This window comes from Mesocricetus auratus, unplaced genomic scaffold (assembly GCF_017639785.1).
Source record: "Mesocricetus auratus isolate SY011 unplaced genomic scaffold, BCM_Maur_2.0 Super-Scaffold_100003, whole genome shotgun sequence".
Taxonomy (NCBI): Eukaryota; Metazoa; Chordata; class Mammalia; order Rodentia; family Cricetidae; genus Mesocricetus; species Mesocricetus auratus.
This window is the reverse complement of record NW_024429188.1, coordinates 7,930,924-7,954,928: the sequence shown is the minus strand read 5'-3', so window position 1 is coordinate 7,954,928 and position 24,005 is coordinate 7,930,924. Positions and strand designations below refer to the sequence as shown.

The window sequence follows — 24,005 nt, the reverse complement described above, 5'->3', positions numbered from 1 at the left end:
GCTCAACTATGACCGTAATAACATTATAATAGCCAGATCTTGGAAACAACCTAGATGCCCCTCAACTGAAGAATGAATAAAGAAAATGTGGGATATTTGCACTATATTAGTAGTGGTAAGAATGACATCCTAAAATTTGCAGGCAAATGGACAGAACTAGAAAAAACAATCCTCAGTGAGGTAGCCCAAAACCAGAAAGACAGATAAAGTATGTAGTCACTTGTAAGTGGATACCAGACATAAAGCAAAACATACGAGCCTACAATCCATAACCCCAGAGAACCTTGAACCCTCTTGTAGAAACAGAAGAAGATGCAGATATCTACTACTAACCATTGGGTCAAGCCCCTGGAGTACAATCGAAGTGAGGGAGGAGTGATAACATGAACCAAAAGCACTAGACAACCTTAATATAGGTGACAATGACGTGACTGGGACAATGTATGAGGCTACTGGCAGTGGTTCAAAGATCTAAGACTAATGCACAAACTGACTTAGTGAAGTACATTCTATATGGACAGATACCTTGCTCAGCCTAGACATGGGTGTGGTGGGGTGGACAGGTGCCTTGGTCCTGCCTCAAGGAGGTGATGGGACAGACTTAGTAGTCTTCCTAGGGGAGGCCTTAACCTCTCTGAGTTTCCCAATTGCTGTTAAAAATGACAGTGCTAAGATGCAATGAACTCCCAAATCAATGTTTGTCTTGCCCACCCCCCAAAAAATAAATCCAACCCTTTATGAATAGTTAATGACAATGATTGCTCTTCTTAAAATTGCCACTCATAATGATAAATTATATGGACACACAAATGCAATAATAAGAACTAAGCCAGGCAGTGATGGTGCATGCCTTTAATCTCAGCATTCAGAAGGCAGAGGCAAGTTCATCTCTGTGTGTTTGAGATTAGCTAATTCCAGAAAAGTATCCAAAGCTACACAGAGATACCCAGAAAAAGTAAAAACTGAGAATTAAACTACATAGTATGAGCCCGTATCACACATCAGATATACGGTCCAAAAAAATCCCAATCCTAAACCAGGCTATTCTTTCAGTTGCTATTCTAGGTAGATTTGTTCCTAAGCACAGTAAACTGACAGGTGTAAGATTTTGGCATTAAGTTTAAACCATAAAAGATTATTCTTACCTGTCCAACTCTGCAAGTGTGAACAAACATCATGATGTATGCATGGGCAGCAGTGAGTGCATGCAACAGAGGTGTCGCCTGAGCTGAGAGAGTAGCATCAGCAACATTGCCTGCACATGCCAGTTCTCGTAGTAACACTGAACCCCCTGGGGATTCAATGGGACGGTGTAAAGGTTCCAAGGAGGAAAGAATTGAATCCAACTGAAGGAGACCTTCTTGAAGAACTTTGGGTTCATGTGACAGGGTCTGAAAGAATAATAATGAATGTGCCAATACATATAACAAATCATTTATACACCATGTCTTTTTAATATTCACAGTGGAAATGACTAGTAATTGAACTCTCCCAAATTTTAGTCATGTCTCTCACTTTATAAATGGTAGTACCAAATAGAAAGCCAGGTATGAGATATTTCACTACTTTTGTGTAATAGCAGACTATTTTTAGATTTGATGAGCCAATCACACTTAATGTGAATGTCAAACAGGACTGTCTTTTGTATTGTTGTATGAGAGGTTAGTTTCAAATTTTGCTTAGAAAGGAGCAATGTTAGGTAAAGTTTAAAATCTAGAAAATGAAGCATATTACGATGTTTATTTCCATTTAATTCTAAGGATTAAGGTGATGTTTTAATAAAATGCAAACAAACATTGTTGAGTAAGGAGGCTAAGGTAGCATGTGAACCTCAACCCTCACCTCATACAATGTTACATAAATCATACAGTTGTATCCATCCCTAATAGTACAAATCATACAGAGGGAAATAAAGTAGAAAGCAAATATTATAAAAGCTATTGACTAGTTAAACTAATAAATGAATTATATTCTCAGGTAAAGAAGTACTTTCACAGCTATAATGCTGTTTTCTTTCCAAAAGATCGAAGACTATGAGATTGGCATCAGGAAGGCAAATTATTTTAATAGACAACCCAAATAATACAGTTCGTTTCAAGTTAGGGAAGAAAAATTTGGCAATTAAAGATTACCACTTGTTATGCAAAGCTAGAAATTATTTGCCTTCCTATGGCTTGAAATAAATCTATCCCTCCTCACAGAGCATCTTAGAGGTGGGGTAGTTAGATCAGTCCTTTCCCCATGTTCTCTTATGAAAGCACTTTACACCTGCAAAAAGTGAAACAAAATAAAACATTAAATTGCAGTTTCTAGAAATTATTTATCAGGGCACAAAACAGCTGACAGAGGAGCTTTATTGTAATTAGTATCAAAATTCCAATTTTTTTTTGTTGGATGGGAGGCAGATATAAAATTAAAATTACCCCTATAATTCACATACAACGTTTTGAGGGACCCCCAAAAGCCAATAGTCTGGCAGTACAGGAACACAATTGAATTTGGAGTTCTCATACTTCCTGGTTTCCAACCTTATCAAAAAAATAGTAGTAATCAAAATAATGGTACGGGCCCATAACAACCAATGGAAAAGAATAGAGCTCAGGAAGACAACTTCACAATCTATAGTTAAGGGGTAATTGAAAAGAGTGATTGGTGATGTTTGAATAAAATGACAGTCTTTTCAATAAATGATAATGGTGGTAAATGTGGTATGCATACACAAAAACATGAAGTCGAACTTTCCGGATCTCCAAATGTTACCAGACCTAAGGACTAAAATCATACAATTCCTAGATTAAATTGTAGGAGCAAAACTGTCTAAAATTTCTTGGCAATGATTTCTTGGATAAACACCACTAAAAGCACAGAAAACAATGACAGCCATCACAAAATGTAAAATGAGCTCGGTTAGCATGAAAACTTTTTATGTCAAAGGTATTGTCAATGAAGTCAAAAGACAAACCACAGAATGAGGATATTTGTAAGTCATGTATCTGAAAAAATATGATACCCAATGTATACACGAATATTCTATAATCAACAGCAAAACACCTCAATTCAATAAAATTAGAATAAAGAACACGAATACACATTTAGCAAGATGTACACATAGACAATAACTCAAGTACACAAAGTAAGCGATGCTCAACATCACCACTTGGAATGCAAGTCAAAATGAAAATGAAATACTACTTTATATTCTCTAGAATAGTTATAAAAAAGAAAAGCCAGACAGATCTATTATGGTGATACCGAAATTACAATCCTTGTGTGCAGCTAGCAGGAATGGTAAGTGCTTCTTAGAAAAGTGGTTTGAAGGTTTCACACAAACAAAAAGTAAAAATTATTATTGAGCTACTTCCCTTCTAGTATACATCAAAAAGAATCAAAAGGCAAATCTTGAAGAGGTATTTATATACCGGAGTTAACAGTATTCATCAGGTGCAAAAATGGAAGCAACCTAAAAGCCCATGAATGGACAAAAGGTACCAATGTCTATATAGTAAAATATAATTTAGCTTTTTAAGAAAAACTGATAAAACGGACAAAATCTGATAAACTCTGTAACAATCTAAAGTACTGTACAATGCCATTACGTAAGTTACCTAAAATCTCCAGATTAGAGAAAGTAGAATGATAACTGCCAAGATTAAGGCATCAGGGGAAGCAAATAGTTTGGCAAGGTTATTTTTGAAATGAATGAGCTTTGTGGGTTTTTTTGGGGGGGTGGGCAAAATTTGAGCAATTCAGGATTAATAAAGCTAGGTGAAAAGCAAAGTGCATTGCAAAATGAATATAGCATACTAAAACCAAAAAAGCTACCGTAACAAAGCATGAATTAAGCTAAAACACTTTCTTGAAAATACACTTTACACTCGTATGAACTCAAATGACAACTACACAGCAAATGCAAAAAAAGAAAAAGAAAAATGATATTCTTCTATGAGAAATAGTATGAAATACATTTTTTATCAATTTTTAGCTATAGGTAAGGAGAACACATTAAAATACAATCACAGATGTATTACAAAACTCATTCTAAGAGGAAAATACTTGGCTAGGTATGTCTTACCAATATGGATTTGCAGACACCTGCAACAGCCTGACAGGCAGCAGATGTGGGAAAGTCAATGGGCAGATTGGGAAGACCCAAAATGGTAACCAAAGGTAAGAGTCCTTTCTGATTCACAAATTCTTGGCAGTGGTCATCTGTTGTATTGTTGCTCAGAATAGATTCCACAAATTTCATCTAGGCAATGAAAAAGTTTTTGTTTCAAAGTTACTGCTCAGAAGTAAAAGGTCAGTTTGGCATCAGGACAAAGGCAGCCTTATAGTCAAGAAAATCAGTATTTTCTGTAGTACCACAACTTCTAGTAAAAAGGGATAAATGGTACGCACTCAAATCATCCAGAAAAATGAGGGATTACAACCCCAAATCTACCTTTTCAACCATACCAGGAGTCAAATAATTTGTAAGCAAAGAAGCTAAAAAAAAAAAAAAACTTGTTCAGAGGCATGCTCAGAACTAATGGCAGAAACAGGTCTAATACTTAATTGTTTCCGTGTCATACAAAAGAGTTCTACAAATACAATACCAACATCAGGAATTGGGCTGTTAACTAAAAGAAAAATTTAAGAGATAGAAAGTAGAATGCAGCAACAAAGACATAGACACAAGAGAAACTATCCATCTTGGTAGTGCTTAATAGTATAGAATACATGATAAGGGGATTTTTTTGAATTATGGAAAAATTAGCACTCCATATTTTCCTATAACATAGGAAATCAAAAGGCCCATGTAGTTCTTTTAATGAAAGAAGTAAAATGGGGTGTGAGGAGGATATTGGACAAACTCAGACATAATACTGGTCTAACACTCCAAATGTGTGAACAGAAATATAAAAAAGCTTGAGAGTACTGGCATTTTCAGTTTTTTACATCTTACCCTGTGTACTTTAAAAAGGCCCCAGAGACTGTGCTCTGACAACATGAAACATATTTCTGAAAAGTATACATCTTTATTTACAATCTTACCACATTAAGGATGTAATCCATGAGGGGAATAGGAATACGTTCCTCTGTACCAACAACCCTGTTAAGAAGAAAAGAGCAAGTTACACAGAAATTCATAATACCAGTGAAATAGAACAATGTGATGAAATTTGACAGTAAAATTTTAGTCCAAGTCATACTTCTATCATTTAGTGTATATATGTTAAGACTCAGAGTGCGAAAAAAAACTGAAAATGATAATGCAGATAGAGTTCAGAGTATAAAATGAAAAATAATTAAGCTTTAAAAATGTAGCATAAATGTCCATGGCACAAATGACATTATCCCATCTAAGACAAACTTATGCTATATAACTTCAACAACATGAAAATATTCAAAATAAATTTTAATTAAAAGACCAAATACTGGCTTACTGGCAAGAACCAGATAAAGAAGAAAACATAAAACATAGTCAAAATTATCCATTATGCTAGGTTTAGAGCTTAGAAAGGAGACTTTTACTTTTGTTTAAAAATGGTTTAAGATCGAGGAATCCTCATCACAGTAAAATCTGGTAAAATTACTAAGGCCTCCTTTCCTATTAATTTGTTACTTGCAGGATGCAATTTCATGAATTATACAATTGATAAAGTTTTTTGGTTTTTCAAATGCTTGAACACTATGCTAAATGAGGTTAGGGTTAGAAAAGACATCTTTAAATTACATTTTACAAGGAAATGACAGGGGGAAAGAATCACACAGAGTTGACAAGAACAGAAAATGTATGTCAAAGATAAAAATCTATCAAAGAAAAAAACCTTAGTAGAAAATACAATGCTCTGGATATGGGTCCTTGGATCAGGTATGAACAAGAGGTGGCAGAGGAGCAACAGAGATAGCAATGAAGCGATAGTTGAGAGCAAGCAAACAGAGAGGCAGAACATCCAAGGCTAATGTTTGTTTAGGTCTCAATAAAAACTTATAAAAGCGATGGTGAGATGACATAGCAGGTAAAGACACTCATTATGAATGTTTTAAAACTGGAGTTTAATCCTCAAAATCCAGGAAGTAGAGATCAACTCATGAATGTTGTCCTCTGATATTCCACACTGTGTATTTGAATGTACACACATGTATAGTAAATAAATGAAAAGTAAACTTGCAAAAGAATGTTGTTTTAAAGATATACTTTTTTAGTTGTGCATATATGTGGGCATGTACATGTGAGTGTAGATAATGGGAGAAGCCAGAGGCATTGGGTGATATGGAGTTAAGAGTCACCGGGGGGCGGGGGTTGTAAGTCACCCAACATGCATATTGAGTCGCCCATTTTGCTAGCCCCACAATACTGAAAAGATTTCAAAAAAAGAACAAAAAGAATCCCTTTCCTTAACCATAATGTTCCTTCCTCCTTAAAACAACTGCAGCATTCTATTACTTGACCATTTTTCCTTCCCGTTCCACCTCATTTCATTGGAAAAAACCCCAAAGATCCATCTACCTCTATAACTAAGAAGTCCAGATAGCACTCAGTGATGCAATTGTCTCTTTGTAGATTCCAAATATGATAATACAGAGATTAGTTGATACAAAGAAACAGAACGGAGAACACCTTCATTGTTTCGTGGAGTTGGAGAAAAGAACAGAAAGGCCAACCAACAGTATTACTCTTCACACAACGTACTTCTTAGTCATCCGTTATCTCTAACAGAGAACTCCACCTACAAACTGGTCTCAGAAATGTCAACCTAAGTTTAACCTTATTTGAAAAAGCCAAATCTCTGAACAACAAAAATTTCTATTATCTTAGTAAATGAATCACATCTGTCAATTTTTACCTGCCCAAGTCATATTTGTACACTCTGGCTCAATGGGTCACATTTAAGGCAACAAAAGCTCTCTACATGCACTATCTTTAAAAGCAAACAATTGGTATTGAGTTGCGAAAACCACATTGACTTATAAATGTAATTTTAGAGTTCCTTAGTGTTACATCACGGACCTACAATAGCCTGGAAGAGAGTGAGGATCAGGTCACACCCCACATTCCAGCCCATCATTTAGAATTAACAGATGCTTGCTGAGACTTTGAGAACATAGGCCGTGGCTGCAAAATCAAATCCAGTCCCTCCTTCTCCCTGCAGTCCTGGACCAAGGCAACTTTGAACTATGGTCTCTGATAGTGACTACCTAATGTCATGTGGCAGCATGTCCCACTAGGCCCTTAAAACCTTTAAGAATCAGAAAGCCCCTTTGGCATGATTGGAAGACTCTGTCTTGGTTTTGTGGCCATTCTCCCTCCAACACCCTTCATACTGCACGTGGTAGCTAACTCTCCTAAATCTCCTCTTTGGATCTACCTCCTAAAAAAAACTCTTCTGTAATCTCATGTCAGTTCCTTCCCAGAAACCTGCACTGATTTCTAACTAACACTCAGGTGTGAGTGGTAAGCCCCTACTGAATGGAACCAAGTACAAAATTAACTATCAGCATCAATTACAAACCAAACCTGGCTACTTATATATTCTTCCCCAGCAGTATCAGATTTTCTGAGATAAACAATTTAGTAGGGAGAAGCCTAGACCCCATAAGAATTACTAATAGTGGCTAAATGTAATCCCTAGTATTTAGGAGACTGAAGGAGGAAGACCCTGAGTCTAAAGACAGTGTACAATGAATGAAGGCTATACTTATATAAATAGCAAGATTGTAGTTTCTGAATGTAGACTAGCAAAATATAAGAATTCGGTGTAGATTATAGTGTCTAGGTTTTTTTATTCTAGATATGATATAAGATAAAATTCTATTCCAGGATCATCCATCTTAAGAAGAAAAAAGCACTGTATTAGTCAAGGGAGGGAGGGAAGCAGGGAGGGAGTCAGCCAACCAAAAAAAAAAAAAGCCAAGTTCATCAACATGAAGACAAAATAAATGAAACCTTAATTATACAACGGATTATCAGTGACAATTGATACATGTTAATAACATGGACAAACCCTGAAACACGAGTGATGCCAAATACAAGAAACTATACACCAGAAATACATTTGTATTGAGTTATTCTTGAATATGCAAAATTATTTCATGCACAATAGAAATAGCATCAATAGCGACCTCATTTGGTATGGAAAAACCTGAAAATGAAAATCCTGAAACTGTGGTTTACTGTACAGAATATATATACTGGAATATTCCATTTGGATATGTATGTATGGCATTGGAAGATAGACAAAGGTAAAGAAAGAGGAATGTTTGAACTAGGAAAGTGACCCATTTAATCTAAAGCCCTTTGATAACAGATAAGGAGTCGTTGCTGAATTAAATAGGAATGTATGGATTACTACACAAAAGAACTAGCATAAACAATTATTGGGAGAATGTAAGCTTGCTTTCTTAACTGAAAGATGTTTTGGAGGGGGTAACAAATGTGGATAATGACACATATTTATCTCAAGTAAGTACTATAGCATTAAGTGCAGTTGGGAAATGTTAACTTACTCTAACACTGGCTTGAATTTTGAGCATATTAGATCTGAGACATCCAGGGAAAGAGAAACACTCAACAAATCTTTTCTCATTTGTAGACAGAAAGAGTAACTCAACCCTGCAGTGTTACTGACAATCAGGGTAAGTCTCCACCTTTTAAAAATATGATTTTTTAAAGTAGAAAGAAGATAGAACTAGAAGAAAGGTAGGCTTGCTTTTTCAGGCAGACAGAGATTAAGTAATGCCTCCTTTCCAATACTACTGACACCAGCAAGCACATTGCAATCTATAGTTGCAAAAATGTCTGCTGTTCCTGGAATAACCATACTCTACCAAACTATTTCCTAACTCCAACTCATAATAACAGATAAAACATTCATGTCTTTCTCAAAACAATCTACAGATCAAAGGAATATTATTATGTATGAATGCATGGCTACTGTCTAGAAACATCACTTTCACTTCTGACATAAAACACTATTACATGTGTGTTTGAATCAAGCAACAAAGGGGAAAAAATCTACGAACTTGGCACACTAAACTGATTTAATATCATGAACTAAAGTTTTAAGAAAAATAGTTTCCTAAGGCAACCATTGCTATTACATACACAGCACTATGACACAACAGAGGAACAAAACATGAAAAAGCCAGAAAGAATCTCAAAATGATTTTAATTTTTTGTAGACTGAAGTGATATTGGAAGCAAAGGATAAGGGTGTAGCTCAGTACCAATACAGTTGCCTTGTTAGAACAAGGCCAGGAGTTACATCCCTCTAACCACAAGTAAACAAAAAATAAAACTCTTAAGTGATACTAAGAATTAAGTAACAGCCTAAGGTCACAGAATTTGTCTTGTAAACACTTACTGCTGATTAGGCTCAGTTTCATTCTGCTGAGTAGAATTAAAACTCTGCATGGCCTGTACTTCCTCTTCTTCCTCATCTTCACTAGAAGCTTCTTCTGCAGCATGATTAGACCTTGGCGGAGGGGCACTAGCAGTACCATCTGCTTTCTGGATGGACGGCTTTTGACAAATGTATTTTGGATCTCTTCCAAGATTACAGATTTCTTCAAGTAACTACAAGAGAAAAAGATCATTTGTATGCAATGAATAACATTCTATAAGGATATTCTATGTGATACACACACACGCTGTGGAAATGTAGTCATTAGACCCATTTTTAGAAATAAGAGAACAGAAGTAGTGTAAAAGTAAAAATATTTCAAGGTCAAGTCGTTGCCCAAGTATCAGTAACTCATAATGACTCCAACAATCCACTGGCACGACTAGCTAAAGACGGTCAAAATCCAAGAAAAACTGGCTAGAAACAGAAATATACTCATACAGACAGACAGAAGTAAAACATTTGTGTACTTGTTAATCTCATAAGAAATCAATAGAGAGAACTAAAGAGAGGTAGTGCGGTAATCCAGAAAATTATTCTTAAAATGAAAAGAATTAACAAAACATTCTTCCTCATAAGATCTGAACCAATTATTTTAACCACTTGGTTTTACAAAGAAGCAGCTATAAAGGAAGATTTAGAAATTAGACAGATACTTCCTAAAAGCTTTCTAAAAGGTCAAAGTCACGGCCATTATTAATCCCTACCTTAATGATGGCAGTTGTTGCATCTGTTTTGAGGGTGGGCTGATGTCTCATGAGCTCATCGACAGCACTCCCCAAGTTAGATGCAGTATCCCCTTAAAGCAAAAAAGAAAAAACAATGTTTAGACTAAATAATATATAAAGTCCATACAATTTGTTGCCAACCTTAAGACGGAAACAAGAATCTGAAATGTTTCTTGTGATTGTCTAGCACCACACATTTGTGAATGAATTCACACATAAGCCTTACTCCTCTAAATCATTGTGGAGGAGTAAACAGTTAAGTCTATCAAACTCCACTGACAAGGTCTAATGGAGACATGAGTAGGAAAAATAGATAAGTAGGAAAAATAGAAGCATACTACTCTGTGGCTGCATTTGTGAAGAATTATCATGACTAGAATGCTGCAGTGATGGATTTTTGAGATGGGGATTAGGGGATCAGGGGTGAGGGTTGTTGTGTTCTTTCTTCACTATGCTTCCCAGACTCAAGTGATTATCTTAACAAAGCCTCCTAATTAAGAAAGTACACTTTTGTAACTACAGTATTATTCCAACTCTTACTTTCATGCTCCTCACCAATCCAGACTCAAACACAGAGAAAAACATCTGTGACTATTTTAGAGAATGAGAACATGTGTTCACAATATCAGATTCCACATTTCTCACTTTTGTAGACTATAGATGATGGGTTGGAATACACCACTGGTCCCTGTACCTGTTACCAACCTCAGGACAGTGAATTATTCAGAAGATTGGAAATACTATGAGGAGGCTAAGGATGAAGTATTCCTTCCTACCCGTAATAGAATATATGGTGATAATTCCAGTTAAGCTGAGCATACCTAGCCAGAGAAACGATGTACAGTCAAGGAAAATTTTCCTTGCAAAAGCCAACTTTCTATTATAAAATGAACAGTAGCAACTAACCAAGGGGATCAGAACTCCTCCTCCTCCGCATGGCTGGGAGGTAATCAGGAGACAGAAGAACTTTGAAGAGACGTTCAAATGGCTGACATTGTACAAAAGACTGAAGACCTCGGGCGTTCAAGCAAAGTGCACTGAATACATTTGGGAGGGAACCTAGGACTTCTCTTGTGGCAGGAACCTAGAGAAGACAAACAGGATTTGAATGCAACACATAAAAGGTCAAATACATATGCAAGGAAAACATATTTAATGGTACCATGCTGAAAAATAGGAATATAAGAGATTCTGACAAGCAGGTTCCAATTGGATTAAACAATACAAACAAAAGAGATAATTGTTTTTCACACATTAACTTATTTTGCACTTAACTCTTGAGCGTGTGCAAGTGCAGGAAGAGATACACATGGAGTAATATTTAAAAAGTGGTAGAATGAACTCACATCTTTGATGAGCAGTGCATGCAGCATGACATCTGTCAGCCCATTGTCCTGGAGTGAGGACAATAGTGATGGCTCTTGAAATACAAACACAGTCACCACTTCAGTAGCTAAAAACAAAATTAAGGGAAACTGAGAAATTCCAGGAATTAAAAGCAAACAAAAAGGTCAGAAGACATATATTCAATTTAAGAATTTAGACTCTTGTGATTATGAAATGAAAACTAATATTCCAACAGAATACCAAGAATAGTACAGTAGAATATTTTACATTTTTCCAGAACATATTTATAACTGAAGTTACGCTATTACATAACTTGTTATCTTTTTTGAATGGCTGTATAGTATTCCATTAAATATGCATACCACTATGCATATTTATCATTCTTTCTGGCAAAAATTGATGTCTCTTAATACATAACTTGACGACACGTACTTAGGATGCAGGTTTTCTGGGGTAAACACAGCTGTAACTGATAAATGCAGATAAAAGTGTTTAGCAGAAATATTATTAAATTTAAATTGGAAAGAGGGAACAAAAAGTATGTATCAATAATACATAAAAATAACCATCTGACCACTTTAACATCCTTAATATTCAGATATTCGTACTCAAAAGTAACAAATTCTTAAAATTCTGATAATCTGACAAAAGATATATAATGTCTATAAACCATCTAAGAACAAACCTGCTAAGGTAATTTCTAATGCCAAAAAAATTAAACATGTTGAGTGAACGTTTCATATTTATACTTAACAGCAGTGACATGGCAAATATGTGACAATTATTTGGGACCAACAGCAGCTCTCAATGGCATATAGAATTCCTTTGTAAAGGTGTGTGTGTGTGTGTGTGTGTGTGTGTGTGTGTGTGTGTGTGTGTGTGTGTGTGTGTGTGTGTGTGTGTGTGTGTGTAAATATATGCCAAGTGTGTTGTTACTGACAGAGACCAGAAGAGGGTACTGAATCTCCTCAATCTGGAGTTACAAATAGTTGTGAAACACTTGACCTGGGAGCTGGAACCAGAACAGCAAGTGCTTTTAACCATTGAATACCATCCTTCAAACCTCGACATAAAGAGTTTTTTTTTTTACTGGCTAAAGGTTTTGAAAAAAAAAAAAACTAAGTCCTTTTTTGGATTGTGTCTGTTTAAAACGGTAATTCAATCCTGACCAAACAGTTGGTAAAACCACAGAACATCGACAATGTTTTCCAGAACTGATATATCTTTTGAGTTATAATCTTCAGTGCTAAGAATGCTGATTTCTGTAAATGTGAAGTACAAAATGCTATAAGAATGTTTAGGACAATTTTAGCAGTTGCTGGTAATGCTGTCGTAATCCCAAGTGAAAAGTAATTTAACATTCCTTTATTAAATTCAAGAAAGCAACTAATACCGTATTTTTTTGTTGTTGTTTTTGGCTTGGGTCTCAGATAGTCTAGGATGACCCTGAATCCTCTTATTTTGCAATTCAATTAAACACATTTTTATTCTTTCATTGAAACTTCCTTCCTAGTCACTATAGATCTTTGGGCCATTAAAATCTTGGATAAATGCCATAAATTTTCAATGTTGCTCCTACCTCAACTCTAACCTTCTAGACTCATTGCCATTGGGAATCTCCAACAAGTAAAAACACCCTTTATATTGTCAAATGAATAATATTGCATCCTTCTCTTAATACAGTAGCAAAACCTGTCTTAACAACTATACAAGCCTTTGTATGTGTGTGTGTTTGTAATGGGTAATTTCTTGTTATTTTTTAATTTCTCCTTCTTCCATACATCATATCCTGCCCAGTTTCCCCTCCTTCCACTCTCTCTAGGTGCCCCTGCCACCTCCCTTTGCTCCAAGATCCAGTCCTCCTCCAGTTTGCTTTCAGAAAAGAGTAGTCCTTCCAGGGACATCAACTGAACACTAACAAGCCTTTTTTGTAAGCTGTGATTTATACCATGCTACTACCAACACAATTATAGACCTCAGAATACGTTAAGTCTCCTTTAGGATTCCCAGTGACACAAACTGATCAGAGCAGAGCAGAGAAGTCTTATACCAGGCAGAAGGACTAATACAGACATAATGGCATACTAAACATCACCTCAAACAGAAAAAGGGACAAAAATTTCCTGAAAGGGCTCCAATTTTTCTCACTGCCTTAGTTACCATGAATGCAAAACCTTTAAGTGGCATGAAATCCTAACAAAATATAACTTGTGTTTCTTTATTCCCCTTTATGGTCACACAGGGAAAGATTTCACACAAATGAGTCTAAAGACCTAACATGACCATGACTTTTGATATGAACAAACCATGGTGTACTGAAGCCTGGATTAAGAGTGAAAACATAATGGGATCCACTGAAAATGGGGGTCTTTCCCTGTCTAGACTATTCTATATGTATCAAGAAAGGGCTAACCTCAAATATTTTTGTACTATTATAAGAGTTTAAAGATCTGATAACTAGACGTTCCATTTCATGAGAAAGAGGTCTATTGTTTGGTGAGACACCTAAAAATAGTACTTTCAAACAGGAAGAAAAAAAAATCTTAGTTTCCAGTAACAGATGTTGATCTCCTGAACTATTGAAGGAAAGGTCTTTTTTAAGATCTAGGATGGCTGACACCCATTAAAAAAACTCCAGCCATTACTGTCCAGTATTTTGACTTCAGGTGACCTGACTATGCATAATTTGAATCATGATCTGAGAAGAGGATTCCTTTTGGTTTATATAGTGTGACCTTACTTGCTTGGGTCATTTCCCTTGAGAAATTATTTTAGATGCTGGAGATGTAGCTCAATTGGTAGAGTGTCTAACCTGCATCTAAGCCTAAGACCCAACCTGAACACTATCAACTGAGCGTGGTGATGAAGGCCTCCATTCCTAGCACTAAGGAAGTAAACGCATAAGGATTAGGAACACAAGATCATCCTGTGCTACATAACCAGTTTAAAATCAGCTAAAAACATGAGGTTACACCTCAAAAACAATCTCTTGTGAACAAAAGAATACTGCCTTTCGTAGTTTCAAGAGCAGAATATGAAGTCAAGATTTGGTGGCTAGCACAGGATTATCAATCCACCACTGTACCTTACATGATACACAACCAAGAACGTACAACATATTGACTAATCACTCATTTAACTCCACAGAACAGTCAGCTCTGGTTTCCACTTGTTTGTCAGCCAGTCCGTATATCACTATTCCATAATCACTACTCACAAAATACCTACACAATACACCACAATGCTAAACTTCCAGCAGTGATTAACAGCCACTTATACAACTTAGTTTGTCTCTCTGTGCATTCAATATTCAAACTGATTGTTCATTTCTTCAGGTTAAGCAGGCTATTAAGCACAGGACCAACATTAGACCGGCTACAAAAAATGTGAAGGGCACTTACCATCACCCCCAGCTCCATCACTCTAACCAATCTGTCCCCAAACAAACAAAATAACTACTACCTATGTACTTGCTCCATTCTGAGCTTACTTCTTCTAGAGTGCCACATTCTCATCCCCTAACTTTTATGTCCTATCACTTAAAAGTTCTATTCTCCCAATCTAACCTAATCTGATATAATTCCGGTAAGAAAATTTCATAACTGGATAACATCATGCGTAGTGTTAAAATACTAAATGTTTTCCCTTCTAAATTCACAAAGAAGGACAAGTCAAAGAGGTCCTATCCACTTGTATTCAACCACAACATCTTTGTGTAGTCACATGTGGGGGAAAAAATGATAGCCCAGCAGTGGTGGTCCACACCTTAAGTCCCAGCTCTTAGGAGGCAAAGGCAGGCAGATCCCTGTGAGGTCGAGGCCAGCCTTGTCTACAGAGCAAGTTCCACCCAGTACTACACAGAGAAACCCTGTCCTGAAAAATCCAAAAAAAGGCTAAAGGTAATAAAGAAGACGTTATTTGCAGATAGCAATAATACATAGAATTATCCTAAGTACCCAATAACAAGAGAAATTTCCAAGATCACAAGACAGAAACAAAGAGGTAAGGAAGTCATAATAGTTAAAATCTCTAACTGCCCAAAAACTGTATGTCTGTAAAATGCTTATTCTACTAGGTTCAAACAATGTGCCACTTCTACATCTCCCACTAAATTCCTTTCTAGAATTCTGAGTAGAATTCCAATTTGCTTTTATGATCCACAGTGGGATGGAATGGAAGACTTTGTCAAAGTGGGACAATACTTTAGTGCTATATTACAAGCTTTTAAGGAGGTCTAAAAGTTTTCATGTAAAACAGACTGGTCTTATACTCACAAATCTGTCTGTCTTTGACTCCAAATGCTAAGATTATACATGTATGCCAGCCTAGACCCAAGTTTCAACCCTACTTACCTAAGAGGAAGAGTGATGGGCCATAGTATTCTGCATTGCTGATGATGTGTTTCAAAGAGGTAGGCAGAGAACCATCCATTACTAAGAGAAATATGTACAAAGATATGATCAGTCTGGGAGAGGCATGAGGATCAAGAGTGATAGGTAGCAGTGTGTCAACCATGGTAAATTAATAATCTGTATTGAGTCCAATCTAGTGGCCTCTACTTGACACCCTCCTAACACTTTATTTTGTTCGTGTAGGAAGCTTTAAGAACAGATATGGAGACTGCGGAAAGAAGTGGTAATAGAAGTGAACAGAGTGCAAAGCTGGGAAAGTATAAATAGCCATCACGTTAAAATAATAAATTTACTAAGTACGCTTTATAAAAAGGTAAACTGAAGAACATGGAAAAAAATCTTGATAATCAAATGGTCTTAGAATGCAGTATACAGAATCAAAATACCATGCCGTATGCCATCAGAGAAAGCAGGGTCTTGAATGGCCTTCTTAAGGAAATTCAACATTGATTTGAGAAGTGCTGCTCGTTGTGGAATACACTGGACTCCTGGCACAGGAGAAAAAGGCAAAAATATCATATTGGGTTCACCATTACATCACAATAAATAGGTACACAAAACACATAGAGACCCGTCTATATCTACAAAAGCAAAACTAGCAGACATTTCAAGTGAAATCTCTGGACGTTGGAAAGAGTATTTTGAAAGTGGAAATTAAATCACCAAGGACGGCACAAGACCAATAATAAAATTAGAGACCTAAGTAAAAAAAAAATATAAAGTAAAAAAGATTCAACTTCCAAATTTACTCTGTTCCTCCCTGGGATATTATTATCTGCCCTCCAAAATGTCTGTTTTGATAATAAATGTGTGAACTGCCAGAAGACCATAAAATGTTACAGGACATGTTCTTATAAGATAACCTCAAATGTACCAATAAGTGCCTCCTAAAGCTCTCTTCTTCACGAGTTTAATAAGTCAGTCACTGTGAAAGACTGTGTATCTATGTGTCTACGCACCAGGACGGGGTCCAGGGCCAGGGCCAAGGCCAGGGCCAGGGCCAGGACCAGGGCCGGGGCCGGGGCCAGGGCCCAGGCCAGGGCCAGGACCCGGGCCAGTGCCAGAGATGCTAGTGCTGCTGTTGGAACTTGATGCCCTTAATTCAACATCCAGCCGGTGCTCCATAGATATGGACGAGCCTGGACTGCTTTCCATAGTTACATCTGCAACTAAAGTACAAGTTATGATAAAGAAACTAATTAGAATAAAAGGTACTAAGAAAAGAAAGATTTCTGAGAAAACTTCTTCCACCGAGGAGAGATGAACGATGCAAAAACATGCAACTTTGTATACTGTTGGTAGGTGGTAGGTAGTAAGTAGAGCCTAATAAAGGAGGTCAATTAACAAATATAAATAAAAAACACTGAAAGTTTAATCTCAGTGCTCATAGGGAAGGATTTCTGATACATAATGAACAATGCAAGTGTCTTTGTGTTCTAAAACCTATTTACATGTAAATGTGAACGTAGAAAGGTTATTAATAAGGCTGGAAAGAGTCACAAACTAATAGCTATGCTATGTATTAAGGTCAAAAGTGAGCATGAGTATTTCCTTTATACCCTTGAATAAAATAATTTTAATTGTCTAAAAGCAAATACTTAGTCTCTTCAAGTTATGAAATGTAGTGAAATACCCTTTGTTGTTTACATGTTATAATCTTGAATAATTTTTGTGCATGTATGTACCTACTTATACTACAATGAATACACAATTTCTTTAAGAATACAACATAACCACTTGGATTAGTTTTAAAAACTTGTTTCCTGGTCATCAGTTGGCAAACTTAACTGAATCAACCATTTCAGATGTCAGAAACTTTACTGAACACTTACTGTTCTGCTTATTAAATATTGACATTACTAATTTATAGTGGATAGTTACACATTTTACCCAACATTTTAGGATCTCACCTGTGCACTTATATGTCAGTGTTCCATATAAAACAGAAACTGAGCAGAAATGTTTCTAGGGACACCAACATTCACAGATAAATATGCCCAAAGACAAAGTCAGAAAAAAGGAACAATATGCTATTTATCGTTCTATTATCTTCATCAGAAAGAATAGTGGACACATGCAGTAATAAGCTGAGTCATTAAGACAAGACTATTGTAAATTCTAACAGATTTATATTTGGGGAGGCAGTTTTATTCTTTATGTATTTCGAGGGGGTTGCAACCAACAAAAAAAAAAAGACACAATTCACAGTTAAAAACTAGGATGATACGGTTTTGTATTTCTGACCTTATGTTTTCAAGATCCCATTAAAGAGTTCATAGGGAATTTGCCTGTCTTACATGAAACACCAAAGATATACAGGACTTGAGTAGTAAAATAGACAATATTATGACTCCAGAGAGCTTATTATATTTTCATAGTATGAATAAAATAATGAACCAACACATTAGGAAACATCAATTATTAAATGATTGATTTGTAGTGACTTTAGACTTTAGTGACTCTGGTCTACTGAAGCTCTACCATCTGCTTTACCTCCCAGGTCTATTTCGAAGAATTCATCACCACCCATACAAAAAAATTGTTTAAAACAACCTGTGTACCTCATATTTTCTGAGGAAGAATTAAAATTCTGGTAAATAGAAAAATCTCATAAACAAAAATATTGATTTAATAACTTGTTAATTACCATCCATATCAGTCTCCATTTCTTCTCCTTCTTGAGTGGTACTAGGTCTTTGGATCTTTGGCTTGATCACAAATGGACATTCTTTTCGGCATAAATCTACTTCATGCTACAATTAAGGGGAAAATATTTAAGATTAAGATAGTTAGGACAGTTACTACACTCAGCATTCAATGGAATGCTATTAAGTCTATGAAAAGTGATCCTTGGATAATTGATACCTCAAGTCTATAGATGAAGATAGAAAGACCACTATGGGATTGAAAAGCTGCCATGTCAAGGTTGGTAATGAGGTCAACCACTCTAACAGCTCTGGTGACAAATGTTATCTGGTCTTGTTCATCACCAAGAAATTTTATGACCTACAAGAAAAAGAGAGGCAAACACAATTACTGAATAAAACTATAAAATTGTATCTATATTGTAAAATATATATATTGCAAAGAAATGGATGGGAGTCCCTGTGAGATAGCATGGTATGCAAAGGGAAGGAGAGGACACATGCCTGATATTTTGTGCTTATCATATAACAGTGCTAACATATGACTGGACTCAAGATCTTTTGAGGCCACAGGGAAACACAAACAGGATTAAATAAAATTTCTGGTAAGTTTAATTTTAGCCAACAATACACTGCAAGAGCCGTTGCATTCAAATTCCAACTAAACAACCAAAGCAAAGCAAAGACTTAATATCAAAGCAAAACTTTACAATTATCTTTATATACATTTTTCTTAAGGGTCATACTTAAAGTCATGCTAACAGGTAGCATTGTTTAGCCTGCAGACTAAAAAATTGTGCTGGATTATAAGCATCTTAATATTAACAGACACATTTTTGTTAATGGGGCAACTACCACTCAAACTATAAGAATAGCGCTTCTAGGACAAGATCTCTACTCTATCTGCACACTATAAAACACTTAAAACCTGTACTCTAATATTGGAAAAGAAGTAGAGTACCTTTAGTAAGGCTTCCATCATTCCACAGGAGACCAATGCTTCACCACCAGCATCGTAACTGGCCAGATGGTATAAAAAGGAGAAGAGAGCAGTAGCAAACTGGTGGGGGTATGGGTCCATGGAAGGATCTACAAAGGAAATTAGTATAGGGATAGAAAAATCAGAATTTGGAAGTAAGGTAGCAAGTCATTGAAAAAATGACACTATCAGGATCCTCTTGTTCCCAGGATAAATAATTATGAGCTAAACCTACCAATCATGGCCTGGATGCAGTTCCGTACAAGGACAGGCAAAAATCCATGGTAGGACGCAGTTCCAGTACAGTCAATAATACTGCTGAGCTTGGGAGTTCTCTCCAAATGCACAATTGATGTCAATGTTCGCAAAGAAGCAGCTTTAATTTCCTATGAAAATAACATACAAAGCAAACAACTGTCAAAACTACATGCATAATGGAACCAAGGCACAAATATCTCAAGATAGAAAATTTAAGTAATTTTACTGAAAAATGTTTCAGAAAAAACTGTGAATCTGGCATTTATTGATTTCACAGTTTAATATTCAAAGAGAAAGAAGCAAAAGGTCAAAGCTTCCCTTCTGAGGAATTTTCTAACTCTTTAGGAAAAACAAAAGGTAAATAAGTATAACCTTTACGTACAGGTATTACAAAATACATTCTTACCATAAGCTGCTTATCTGTTATTTGAAGGACATCCACCAACTCCTCTATCAACCCATTATACAAGATACTATTTGCTGACTCCTGCAAGGCATTGGAATAAACTGCAAAAGAGAAGAAAAAACATTGACAGAAATGCAGTTATTAAGCAACCACTGAATAGTATACTTTCCAATTTGTACCAAAGGGTAAAATTTACTAAATTATAACAAATTGTGGTAAAACCAAGATACTCACATTATTTCCTTACTCAAATTATCAGGAGTCTTAACAGAAAATTGGAGGGCCAGAGTTTTGTAGGAAAAAAGAACAACAAATTCATTTTTCTAACAATACTACCTTATAGAATTGTAACTATGCTGTGGATATAGAGGTATAGAATTGTATTTTAGCTTCTTCCTATTTCACTTCACCATAAAAGAGTGTTTATGGACTGTAGTAGACTGAATCATAAGTTTGATGATCCTACCAAAAGCTAAGGATGTGTATAATCTAGCCAGGTAGGTGTAGTGGCGTACGTCTTGAATCCTAGGATTTGGTGACTTCAAGGACAGCCTGTTCCAAAACAGGTAAGAGCCATATGGTGAGAACTTGTCTCAAAATATACTTTTGCCAAATTGTACACTGAGGTGATAGTGGACATATAGTCAGAAGTAAAAACTGGCTGAAATAATTAACATTTCCGGGTAATCATTGTCATGCCAGAAGTTATACTAGGCACACACACACAAACACAAGAAAGGATTTGAGGGCAAGGTACTCAGCTTTAAGACTACCTAAGCAAAGCTGGGCGGTGGTGGTGCATGCCTTTAATCCCAGCACTCCGGAGGCAGAGGCAGGCGGATCTCTGTGAGTTCAAGGCCAGCTTGGTCTACAGAGCTAGTTTCAGGACAAGCATCAGTTAACACAGAGAAACCCTGTATCCACACCCCCCCCCCCAAAAAGGGCAGCTAAATGAGGATAGGTAGTAACAACCAAGTTTGTCGTTTAATACCCTCTAATGTGCATATCATGTGACAGGTTGATTTCCAGGCTTTCTTTCGATTTTTTTTTTTTTTTTTGAGACAGGGTTTCTCTGTGGCTTTGGAGCCTGTCCTGGAACTAGCTCTTGTAGACCATGCTGGCCTCAAACTCACAGAGTTTGATGATGACAACCAAGGCCATGTGACATGGCAATAAAGGCTTTAGGTTTTCTGATACACAAAGGAGCTAATGAATGATAAATGACGACAGCGAAGACTGAAAATGCAAGTAATTTTATGATTTAGATTGGCAAAATAAAGCCTCATAATGGTAAAGACATATGACGTTCATTAAAATCAAGTTTAAACTGCCTAATTAGGAACAGCTAATTATTGTTTCCTTACCTAATATAGATATTGCATGCAGTCTGGCCTGAACAGCTTGTAATCGTTTCCTGTGATTAGAAAAGCCATGGGCCAGCCGTATATGAGTAAATAACAGCATCTGTAGAGATATAACTTATATTAGGAAATCATTACAAAGGGTTTGTTGTTGCTGTGGGGGCGGGAGCTCTTACCTTTTAGGCTGCTTGGTAAAATGGTTTGTTGCTATTTGCCAGGCTATCAAACTGAACTACTATTACCTACTGTGAGATTAGTTGACAAACCCAGAGTGACAAAAAAGGGCTACCCAGTATCCTAATATTTCAAGTTAGCCAAGAATAGTTACTATACTGATAGATAATAATCTAATACAAATTCTAATTTTTGCTGGCTCACGGTGGTGCATGCCTTTAATCCTGTGCGTTTGAGGCCCGCCTGGTCTATAAAGCAAGTTCCAAGGCAGGCTCTAAAACTAGACACAAACCCTGTCTTGAAGGGGAAAAAAACCCTCATTTTTAATTAATCAAGAATTTGACAATTGGCAAAAAGATCAGAAGATAACACAATTAAATTCTCGTAAATGTATCCAAATTTGTTTGAGAAAGCTACCACCACTACTAGATAATCATTTGAGTTGGCTTGCAAGTTTATGTTTCCAAATTCTCCTAAGGTACTAGGAACTAAGTATTGACCAGAGAAGAGGAAACAAACACCTAGTTAGCTTATTTCCCATGGCTAGAATCCAGTGTATATCAAGTTTGCTATGTTTTCTGCTTGCCCACATTAGTATATTTCAAAAACCAACATATGCTGGGGGTATTTTTCAGACACATTGTACCTGCTTATCCTTAGGAATGCTGTACATTTTGGTAAGAGATTCCATTATTTCAGAAGGGCTTTCTGAAATCTGTATTAGAAAAAATTAGTTAGGAACAAAACTTCAACCAAAGAATTAAGCAAACTGAACCAATTATCAAAGAACATTCTTACCTTGTCAAGTTGTTCTATGTGAATATAATGTAGTGTATTACTAGTTGTCTGAAATTAAAAAGTTAAAAGAGTTGTTAGGGGTCACTAAATATCCTTTAAGAGCCACCTGAGAACAAAATGCCATCCTTTTCATTAAGCCAACCTTTTAAACTCAAGGTAATTTCAGAGCCATCTATTTTCCACACATAGTCATTTCTTGAAACCACCAGTAAGAAACTATAGTACTATTAGCCAGACACATCCCAAATTGTGTGCTCCTTTTTAATCCTTGTCTAAAAGCCTCCACTGTGTCAATATTCATACCAAAGACTGAATCCGTAAGAATTATTTCACATGATTTAAATGCAACTTTAATCTAAAAATATTATTTAGTAACAAAAATGGAAGAAAGATCTGATTTATTAGTCAATTTCTTTGCATAATCTTTGCAGCTCACCCAGGAACATGACAACCACATCATTTAAGCAAGATTTTACTGGCAACATATAGAGCTTCTTTGTTACAGGCTGGCTTAAATACAGAACCCTAAAGACCACCTACCTGAGACTATGAGCAAAATATACAAATATGGCAGTGACCAACAAAAGGGACTCTATCTTTTGGCAGATTCCAAGATAAAACCTAATTGTGTATGAAAATCAGTAGGCATATATTTAATACTTATTTCTAAAAAGTTTCTTAGGTACATCTAGTTTGACAGGACAGTGATATAGGTCAAAACATTCCATCATTTAAACTAAGAGATTCTACAAACAATAAGAAAACAATCAGGACTTACCCTTTTCTCAATTTTGACCTCAGCTCCAGGGTCTGCATAGAATTCAAAGTGTAGTGTGGTTGCGCTGGGTGGATATTTCTGTGTAAAAAAGACATTGAGCTTAAACTGATTTAGGCAACACAGACACATCCACTGTTTTCTCTTCCTCAAAGAGCTAGCCATTTGAACAACACATTGTGGCAGCAGTATATTCTACAACAGTGGTATCTTTAGTCCCTTTCCCTGACCACAGTTCAGATAACATCTGTTTGAAAAGGATGGCAAGACGGGAGTTTACAAATAAAAATATATCTGTCTTTACTTTCAGGTTACCTGTTACTCTTTCTATTAATACATCAATTTTGACTATAGTTATTCTCATGGTGGCGTCAAATATGCCAAGTAATAATGCATAAGAATTTAAGAAAGAATGGAGAACAATCATCAGGTCTAAATGTAAGGGGACATTCTTAGGAAAACTTATTACCAGCCTCCTCATGGTACTCCTTTTCTATAACATTCTACAACACATATCATTTTTTTCTGCACATGACTACACCAAACCAAATAAATTACACCCCCAAAGCTTATCTTGTATAGCTCCACAAAAGTACCATGACAGATGAAATTCCAGTAATACCATTCCCTTGACCAGGTTTTGATGGTGCACACCTTTAATCCCAGATATGGGAAGGCAGAGGCAGGCAGATCTTTGTGACTTAAGGGCCAGTCTGGTCTGTAGAGCAAGTTCAAG

General features: G+C 36.2%; 1 protein-coding gene across 18 annotated transcripts in view; it reads right to left on the bottom strand.

Moving 5' to 3' along the window:
* Window positions 1–24,005, bottom strand: part of Huwe1 (HECT, UBA and WWE domain containing E3 ubiquitin protein ligase 1) — a 134,705-nt gene that overhangs the window by 57,984 nt on the left and 52,716 nt on the right. For 14 of the 18 annotated variants that reach the window (XM_021222898.2, XM_021222899.2, XM_021222897.2 and 11 more), the window contains 19 exons: window positions 23,273–23,350; window positions 22,495–22,542; window positions 22,343–22,411; window positions 21,526–21,625; window positions 20,162–20,262; window positions 19,733–19,883; window positions 19,480–19,607; window positions 18,739–18,879; window positions 18,521–18,626; window positions 16,833–17,042; window positions 16,260–16,361; window positions 15,814–15,894; window positions 11,461–11,567; window positions 11,021–11,198; window positions 10,094–10,185; window positions 9,348–9,559; window positions 5,035–5,092; window positions 4,073–4,249; window positions 1,146–1,391 (listed from right to left, as the gene is read on the bottom strand). In XM_021222898.2, the coding sequence (XP_021078557.1) occupies window positions 1,146–1,391; window positions 4,073–4,249; window positions 5,035–5,092; window positions 9,348–9,559; window positions 10,094–10,185; window positions 11,021–11,198; window positions 11,461–11,567; window positions 15,814–15,894; window positions 16,260–16,361; window positions 16,833–17,042; window positions 18,521–18,626; window positions 18,739–18,879; window positions 19,480–19,607; window positions 19,733–19,883; window positions 20,162–20,262; window positions 21,526–21,625; window positions 22,343–22,411; window positions 22,495–22,542; window positions 23,273–23,350 (2,385 nt within the window). The remainder of the gene's footprint in view (window positions 1–1,145; window positions 1,392–4,072; window positions 4,250–5,034; window positions 5,093–9,347; window positions 9,560–10,093; window positions 10,186–11,020; window positions 11,199–11,460; window positions 11,568–15,813; window positions 15,895–16,259; window positions 16,362–16,832; window positions 17,043–18,520; window positions 18,627–18,738; window positions 18,880–19,479; window positions 19,608–19,732; window positions 19,884–20,161; window positions 20,263–21,525; window positions 21,626–22,342; window positions 22,412–22,494; window positions 22,543–23,272; window positions 23,351–24,005) is intronic. The other 4 variants (XM_021222906.2, XM_005085910.4, XM_040744006.1 and 1 more) reach the window with 1 other exon arrangement.